The following is a 9,810-nucleotide window of genomic DNA, read 5'->3' as shown; positions in this document are numbered from 1 at the left end:
TTCCCTTTAGGATTTAATCAGAAATGTTTAATCAAAAAGTTTTTGCTGATTGTTTTGTCTCTAGAACTGACCTTACTTTATTACTTTATACACTCAGACTAAACTATTGGAACTGATCACATTGTACACTAGAGCCAATCCTACTTTTCCTAACAATGATTGATCCCCTTGTTTCTATAGAAACATTATGTCAATATGTTTTTGCGCGCGATACATATATATATATATATATATATATATATATATATATATATATATATATATACCGTTAGGCCACTTGTGCTGAAAACATAAGCCAGCAAAATGCCACAGGTCATTCCAGTATAACAGTATTAATATAATGACAGTAGGCTCTATCTCACCTGCATATGCAAAGTTTTATGAACAGCCAAAGTCCGAGACTGACAAAACCCCTTTCCACACTCCTGACATTTGAAAGGTTTTTCCTTGGAGTGAATGTATCTGCAAGGAGAACCAACAAAAAGGAACACAGGTTAGCTCTCTCAGTGGCACCTGGTACACTGTGAGACATAATGTGTGCGTGTGTGTGTCATCAATGTGCCTGGTGTGTCTGATAGGGCTATCTGATAACACTGTAACAGCATGTGACAAATTCATCATTAAACCATTACTATAGGCTACATTTAAGTACACTAAGTGCATTAAGTTGTTAGCTTAAGTGATGTATGCAGGTACACACCGGTGGTCACGCAGGTGGTCCTGCCTCCTGAAGGCCTTATGGCAGATGTCACAGGTGTAGGGTCTCTCGTCTGTGTGAGTGCGCTCGTGGATGAGAAGATTGTAGGATTTGGTAAAATGTCTTCCACAAAACTTGCAAATAAATTCCTTTTTGGTCTTGGACGGGAGTCTCCCCCGAGGGGGCTTTCTGTCCGGCGACAGTTTGCTCAGCTCTGAGATCGCGCCGCCGAGGCCCGCCGCCAGCTTGGACAGGTCGCCAGCCTTTGGGGGGTCCTCCTGCGTAGCAGCAACGGCGAGGTTTGCGAAGTCGAACCGGGGTCTGTCTTTGTGCAGAGCTGGAATGACGTTAGCTATGGTGCCTTGTTTCGGGTGAAAGAGGTGAGCTGCGAATGGTAAAGCAGGCAGGGGGAACCGAGGATCCACGAGACCCTGCGCTGCCATCTCGGTGATGGTGGAGCGAAGCCCCTGCATGTGGGGGTAGCCCAAAGTCCAGTGGTTCATTTGCATCGTCTGCACCGCGCTGAGGCCGTAAATCCCTTGCAGGTGGTCGACGGCGGCAGGGAACGTGTTGACCGCCTGTAGGAAGGAGTAGTTGGCGAGTTGTAGGGTCGGGTGAAGCGGGATCGGCGCCGGCAAAGTTTTACTTCCCATCTTCAGCAGCAGAGCGCGGAATAAACACTCAAAACAACTCAGAACTGAACGTCCAGTGGGGTCCTGTTAAAACACAAACAACAGCACTGAAGATCAACAGTGTCACAGCCCTGTGAAACAGAAATAAAATAGGACATCAGTGCACAACTGCTTTAAATTCATTTTCAAACACTTGCAACAATTCAATCGTGTAAATTCAATGTGCCACGAGTGCGAACTGCAGTCTGCTCATACCTTTCTTTCCCTGTTTGCAGATCTATTCAAACGTCTCGGTTTAATTAATGTGAGCTAAACACAAACTCAAAACTTGTATGTCCATTTTTGAGGTTTTTGACTTTCTCACATAATTTGAATTTGGCAGTTGTTCTTTACACTTTGCCAAACTTCTCATAATGAATGGACCAATAGAAATGCTCCAAACTGATTTTTCTGATTTAAGGACATTTTTTTGTTCACCGTTTCTTGAGTGGTCGAGACTATATATATATATATACAGATAGATAGATAGATAGATAGATAGATAGATAGATAATACTATTCTATTTTTGTGTAGTTTCACTTTTTGACATAATTCTTTACATTGTGCCAACATTTCATGATGAATAGACCAACTAAAATGCTGCAGAATTACTTGGAATAAAATCGTTGTATATTGACTTTCATTTAATTTTTTAATTTAATTCAAGTTTTTTTTCTGTAAAGCTGTTTTGGACATAAATGCTTTTAAGAGCTTATAGATCAAATAAATACACTGGCAACAAATATGCATATGAGCAACTATCTCTACCATATCTAACGGTAAATATCGAATTAACAATTAGAAGGGACCCATAAGCTTTTCCTGTCAGTGCTCTCGGTTCTAATGAAAGCTGTCTGCAGTGCCAGGTAAACCGGCAGAACCAGACCGCTGCTCTCGGAGGGAACTCCTGCTACTGGAGCTCGGCACGGTCTGGAGTCGATCACAGCTGCTAAATGACACCCAGGCGAACAAGCGTGTTATCCGAGGAAGAACAAGAGGTTACCACTTCTAGCGAGCCTAAAGTGCACTGACCACCAGCTGACCACTGTTTTTTCTTTTAAACGAGGCTTGCGCGGGATAACAGCGTGTTGACCACACTCACTGTTTTAAACACTCTGGCGACCTTCAATTAAATACAATTAACCTATCGACTTAATGTTGGACTGGTTATTACAATGTATCTCGCCTAAACGCTTATTAGACACACTGTCTAATAGGATGGGTTTTTTAGTTGTTAGTTTAGAGATTGTCTGGAGGCTACAAAAAATTATTAACAAATCAAACCAACTGATTTCATTGGCCCGAATTTAGTCTAGTTTAAAGGGATACTTTTAATGACCCATAGACGTATAAAGTAATGGCCTATATAAAATGACTGCTGTTAAGAATGGAAATTGCTTAATGCCAATGCACTGTAACCCATGCCATAAAGATAACAAACCATTTTCACTGGCGATTTTGTCAGACTTGAAGTTTAACATTTGACTATACTAATAATAATGAAAACACTTTTAGTTTACTGTCATTCATGTATAATAGCTTATAATATACTCGCCAGCAGCCCCAACAACCCATATCACACTATTTCATATCTAGTGTTGCGCTGTTGTTGTTACTGTTTCTGTAAATAACAATAAGCTTCCTTACAGGTGTAGACACTGCATACACTCACAACTAAAGGCACTACAACGGGTTCTTAGAGCTATACCGTAGAAGAAGTGCTTTTGGATTCATATAGAACTATGTTCGTGATTGTGAGAGTGTTAAGAACCTTTTAATGGTCTGAAGAACCTCCACCTCCATCATTTTACCAATTTAAATCACTTTTAGCAGCTTTGGTACCATAAAAACTATGTTTGTAAGAGAGGTGAGAATGTGAACATCATTGTAAGGGGTTCGAAGAAACTCCATAAAGGTTCTTTGCCAGTTTAAAGGCTCTACACTCACTCATCTCTTACAAACACAGATCTAAATGAAAAAGTTATTATTAAGAGTGCCTACAAGGGGTAAATGGAGTAAAAAGGTCTACTGCATAATCTGCTTTGGCTTCCATGTGTTTGTTGGCCACCATTCGCTCAAAGTCTGAATTTTGGCCCGAAATAGTGCTGCCACCACATACTAAAGACACAGAAGCTAATTCAGATTCTTACCCTGCAGAAATGGATGCCAAAGGTCGTGCTCAGCGAGTGCCGTTTCTCAATAATCCACAATGACCAGAAGAAAACGACAAAGTTTGGCGTGACGCGAGAACAGCTCTTACAGATGTGTCCATGTAAACTTCAATGGCTCCACTAACTGAGATGGTTCAAAAAGAAAAGCTCAACGTTTGAACATAAAAAACGCGAGGTTCTCCCGGTGTAGTGCATGAGGAGCTTCGTACGTGCGCTGCTATGTTGAGAGGTGTGTGTGTGTGTGTGTGTGAGTGAGAGAGAGAGAGAGAGAGAGAGAGAGAGAGAGAGAGAGTGAGTTCTTAGCTCTCTAGTTGCGAGTCAAGTGCGAGTAAGGGGCAACAGGTCCAGTACTTTTCAGGGCTGCAGCTCCGGAGCGCTCTGCCCGCCCTCGACACGCCCTCTCCCCGCCGGCAGCTCCAATCTTCTCCTCTGTTTATTTGTGTTTGGATAGCAACTATGATTCCGGAGGACGTCTCACAGTTCAATACGCATCTGACACCCCAAATCTAAACTGTAACATTTTTGGACGATGGATGATTTTCTGGAGACACTTAAACAGGTCGGGGGGAGAATCTTTTTATTTCCAATTCCTTCATTCAAACCCGTGGTCTTCTGACAGACATGAAACACATCTCCAAGCGTCTCATTGTTGCATAAAGTGCTGGCACCTGTTGCTCCGGTCATAAGCTGTTATTTCACTGGTAGGACTTATCTACACACATTGTCACACTGGCAGATTTTCTGCATATCTGAAAACTTCTCAAAGAGGAAATAGCCGTTCAGTTTATGTAAGGATAATTAGACTCTATGCATGTAGAATCGGTTTAGTCTAACAAACATCTTTCTTTAGACAATCTTTGACCTCATATCAACATAATCAGACCCTGAAGCCTATTATTAATATTGCTGCTACTATTTTGACCATAATGCAGAAAGAATGAGCAGAAGTAGTAGTTGCAAAGTGCAGCTTAAAGGTGCTTCAAATTGGTTGTTGAGGAATGCCGTAGAAGAACCACTTTAATTCATTAAGAACCATGTTTGTGATAGAGACGTGTGAGTGAGGTTATTTACCTTTTTAAAAAATGTATATTACAAATATGGTTTTCATGAAACTAAATGTGGTTCTTTTAACCTCCTTCGACCTGGACGTTTGTTTGGTGTGCATTTTTTATTTCTCCTATTTGGGATTAGTAGAACCTAACAAGTATAAAAACTTAACCTAGACTTTATACAGGAAGTCGGTTTTTTGCAAAAATTAATGTCCTCATATGAGGACAAGTATCATAGTGCAGAGAAGCAGAAATGTAATGTCCCCATACGAGAACGCAGGGTCTTAAGAGGCTATGGCATCACTCAAAGAAAAAAATCTTTCAAAATGTTATGATTTTACTGTTGCATAAAAGGAACTGTTTTTATTTATTTATTTTTGTGGTCATATTTTCAAACCATTTAACAATAACAGTATTAGTTTATTCACATTTGATTTACTCAGTAATGCACCCAATTCTCTTGTGGCTTTTCCTTCACATAGATGTTTACTGTAATTAACAAATTTGGCCATTATCCTATTTGTCTATTTATCTTCCAAAACATGCCCTTTGCAGACTAAATTGATTAAGATAGTATTAGTCAATGTACTACCACTAGTATTAGGCTATATTTAAAGACTTTGGTCAGTAGACTATAAAATGGTTAATACTTTAGTGAGCAGACAATAACTGTTCATACTTTAGTCAATAGTATACACAATTGTTTATTCTTCAATCAGTACACTACAATATTTTTTATTCTTTACTCATTAGAATACAAAATTATTATTTCTTCAGTCAATGAGAATACAAAATTGTTAATACTTTAGTGAGTACACTACAAACATTTCCATTCTTTCCTCATTAGAATACAGAATTGTTAATAATTCAGTCAGTACACTACAAAAGTGTTCATTCTTTAGTCAGTAGACGACAACATTGTTTATATTTTAGTAAGTGGACTACATAATCGTTCACACTTTAGCCAATAAACTACAAAATTCCCTATACTTTAGTCAAGTGACTACAAAATTCTTTATCTTTTGGTCAGTAAAGAATTGATTTTATTTTCACAAAAAGGTACACCAGTGACGTCAAAAACTGTCCTAGTGAAGACACAGATCATTTTAATAAGGCTTTCTAATAATCAGTAAATAATTAAACACAATAAATACTCGCAATTCGCAATTAACCTCCTCGGTCCACACATGCGTTATAGATATCCAGGACATTCTCTCATGGTCTAAAGCTTATACAGATATATGGACTTCGTCATCTTCTGTAGACTCTGTAGAGTCAATGCTGACCAGAAATGCAACCTCAAGCCGCTCGTTCCGAGCAACAGGGGTGTCGTTTCAACAGGTCTACGGCGCCGCCTATCGACCGCAGAGAGATCTTCATCCAGACACGATTCCGTCGTGACGGCGACAACAGTAAAATCAAGCGGTCAAACAAATGTAAAGCAAAAGAGCGAACATAAGCATACGTTATGAAGGTATTTGTATTATTACTGAGGGCAATATAGGGTATCGTTGCTTTCACACAAAAACCTTCTCCATTGTTTTTGCCGTTCACATTTTTGGCATGATATGAACCGGGCAGGTGATTTTTACATTGTGACAAAATTCATAAAGAATGGGCCAATAGTAATGCTCCAAAATTAATTTTTTATGACTTTTTCAATGACTTTTAATGACTAAAACTTTAGTCATTAACTTCCATTGAAAGGCTCGAAGGGTTTTTTTTCACCTGCAAAGTTTGCGCGAAAACGACAGTAAAGATGATATGATATTATATAACATAATATTATATTATTATTTTATTATATTATTATTATATTAAAAACCTCTTTTTTTACTCTGTGTAAAGCGCCATGGTACTAAACCCTGTACATCAAGAGTGTAATATTTATTGAATAATGCGAGGTTTATTCACTTTTATAACAATTACAAAATAATAAACTGCACAATTTAGTTTGAAGTGAAATTATTAGCAGAGTAAGATAAGATGTGTCCAGTGTACAGACCTGGTAGATTTTTTTGGTAATATTGCATTACATTACTTACATGATCTGATTAACAAGACAATAGGTTTCAGTGATATTTATTGGTAACATTTTTACTCAAATTAAAGCAAGCTCTTTTTATCGTTTGCCTTTGCATTTAAATTACATTTCTGATGTTTCATTTTCGTTTTCATACCTTTTCGGTATCACTTCTTACAGCCCACACAAGCACGTCCTTCATTTTTGAGTCTGTACGGTAAAGAGAAATTAACTGGACAGGTTTGAGCTACATGTCTTTAGTGTCTTTTGAGCAACGGCACACCTCTAGAAATAAAAAGAAACAAACCAACCGTTTCACTGTCGTTTCCCTGTCGTTTCACTGTCGTTTGAGCTCGTATGAATTTAAGAGCACACTTCCTATTGTTGACAAACACACTGCAATAAGATTTGTTGTACAACCTGTAAAAAGGGTTCTTCAGGGGGGTTTCTTTAGGCCTATTGAACAACGTCAGCTTAAAGTACCAATTAAATTCAGGATTCTTTACCTGAGAAAATTGTTCTTTATATACAAGGGAAACCTACTGTAGATGGTTTCATCATAGAAATATTTTAACATTAGTTCTATATAGCCCCTAAAATGGTTCCTCTATTGTTACAAGGTACCAATAAAGGGTTCCACTACTATTACAAGTCAAAAAACTCTTCATCAGTACTATGTGGAGTACCACTAAGGGGTCCACTACTGTTACAAGTCAAAAAACTCTTCATCAGTACTATGTGGAGTACCAATAAAGGGTTCCACTGCTGTTATGAGCTAAAAACCCTTTATGAGCACTATGTTAAACCCCATTTGCTTACAGAACTGTTTCAGTTTAAAATTTAAGTAAAGGTGTCAAAAACACCAATCAGAAGTTAAATCCTAAAGCAAATAAAAAGAAGTATATATCATGTACATTTTTAAAGTGTGTAATGTCTGAGGTATATGCAGCTTCATCTGGTGTTTCTGATATGAACCTTCAGACGTCCTCTAACAGCACCCCATAGCTACATGCCAGGCCTCACTCATCAACAGTGGCTCACATTCACTAATCGCTTGCTAGGATGCCGCATAACTGTCTGTCTGGACATGGTTAGCCCTTGTTGCAGCTGATGTTAATCACACACATACACACACACACACACACACGTACACAATAAGCCGAGTGTTAATCAGACTTCCCAAAAGTGTCAGCGTTGCAGCAGCGATGCACTTGATCTGTAATGGCTGCCCCCAACAAACAGCCCATGGCAATCTGCTTTCAGCCACCCAAACAGACACTGCCGATTTTCCCAGCAGCTGTGTACACACACACACACACACACACACACACATACATGCACACAGGCATACATACTTGTGTCTGAATGGTTGATCCTACTGTCCAGACGTTTTAGTTCTCATTATCTCAGCTCCACTCAGAGTGCGAGCGAGCAAAAAAGAGAGAGAGAGAGAGCAAGTCAAGCTACTTTCTATCTCCACTTGTTCAGGCCATGAGGTAGGCTATGTGATACGCCATGTTGGATCTTTTCACACATTTCTTCTAGGTGAGACCAAGGCCAAAACGGAGTGCTGTACCAGATATGTATTGTGTTACATATGTAAGAGATTCTAGACAAGTCCCCAGTTCTGAGAGAAGTGTGAATTTACCTGTAGAGGAGAAGCGTAGCACTGCAATGGCGGGGGGAGAGTGTTTTCTCCGGGTGCTCAGGTTTGTACTGCTTTAGGCAGAGTGAAGATCTGCTCCTCCAGGCTCGAAGACAGCGAGACAGACAGTATGGTGACACAGGATGTCGTCCATGTTGGTGGTGGGTTTATCTGCCCTGCTGTGGTTATACTCCCCCTCACTCAGTCTCTCATCTTGCAGCAGTTTGGGGGGCTGCTTTTACGAACACTTGCTTTTATCTCTTTTCAACATGACATTTCATACACACCCACTCTCTAGCTCTGAACAATAAACCATTAAGTGCATTTCTGCGTTCCATTATGTGATGCGGTAATACGTCATTTTTGATCATTTTATTACGACATGCTTTGCTGGAATTGTTCATCTACTAGAAGAAAAGGCCGAACTGTTACTCACGACCCACATCTATTCTAAATTAACTCAAAAACATGAAATCAAAATGAAAATTTGTTAAACTCTTCACTATCTCATGTGAAGTCTTCACTTCCAGTCAAACTTTAATCTTCTGATGTGATGTTTTTGTTCAAAGGAAAAGGCTTCATGCCAAAGCTGCCTGCATTGGAGACAAAGGTCAGCCATACTGCAGGTTATATGGAGTGTGAGGGGTTCCCGGGCGTAAAGTCTGATCTGTGGAACACATACAGAAGGTGACCTCCACCTCTTTCTTCCTGAGAGAAATCAGCCCTACATTCCTTGCCCTATTTGGGTAGCACCAAAGCCATGACCTATTATATCATAACATATTTGTTTCTGTCCCAGAATCTTCAAAAACCTATACCAAAATATCTACTAGTCTACGCTCCTAAAATTGAAGATGCTACAAAAGATAGAAGATAGATCTTTGGTTCCATTCAGGGGCTGCTTTTGTAAAGGAAATGTGAGTGTAAACAATTTCAATTATTAAAGAACATGTACACAACTTCTTTAAACATCCAAAACTTCACACAAATATTTTACAAAAATATAGAATATATGTATGTAGGCCCACATTTCAATTCATTACTCTCGTAACTGCATTACTGTCACAATTAGCATCAATTACAGAAACCCTAAAACAGAACAATAATAATAGTTTGAATAAGGACTAATACCAGAATAATAAATCTATGGTTCAGTTTTTGCAACAGCCTAAGAAGGACAGGACAATAGAGTGCATACAAAGGCCCAAACTGAACTAGTGGATCCAGAACTGTATACAGAAATCATGCTGTAAGTCTCTCTACTGAATCTCCAGCATATGTTTCAGGTAAAGTGAGTTTTTCTACTGTTCTTCAGCTCTGCTGCAGCTTGCAGGTAGGAGCGTTTTTGATGTGTTTGAGACTGGGGAACAGTATGAGGTTCTAAACATCATCATCCTTCCTGTTGAGTTTTGGGGGGTCGACTTCAAACAGACTTCTGAAGTTAATCCATCATCATCAATTTAATCAAAACAAAAACAAAACAAAAATACTTCATGTGGTAATCACATAATGGTTCATTCAAAGTATTTTTTCAGTTAAATTACCACATCTAA

General features: G+C 39.0%; 1 protein-coding gene across 3 annotated transcripts in view; it reads right to left on the bottom strand.

Annotated features, from left to right (window-relative positions):
• Positions 1-8,404, bottom strand: part of osr2 (odd-skipped related transciption factor 2) — an 8,945-nt gene extending 541 nt beyond the window's left edge. For 2 of the 3 annotated variants that reach the window (XM_072658768.1, XM_072658784.1), the window contains exons 1-3: positions 3,520-3,844; positions 701-1,413; positions 363-462 (exon numbers count right to left, since the gene is read on the bottom strand). In XM_072658768.1, coding sequence (XP_072514869.1) covers positions 363-462; positions 701-1,350 — 750 coding nt within the window. In that variant the 5' untranslated portion in view covers positions 1,351-1,413; positions 3,520-3,844. Of the gene's footprint in view, positions 1-362; positions 463-700; positions 1,414-3,519; positions 3,845-8,260 lie in introns of those variants that run through there. The other variant, XM_072658776.1, reaches the window with a different exon arrangement.
• Between the last annotated feature and the right edge of the window lie 1,406 nt (positions 8,405-9,810).

Source organism: Salminus brasiliensis, chromosome 1, assembly GCF_030463535.1.
Source record: "Salminus brasiliensis chromosome 1, fSalBra1.hap2, whole genome shotgun sequence".
In the NCBI taxonomy this organism is placed as follows: Eukaryota; Metazoa; Chordata; class Actinopteri; order Characiformes; family Bryconidae; genus Salminus; species Salminus brasiliensis.
This window is presented reverse-complemented; position numbering and strand designations above follow the sequence as displayed.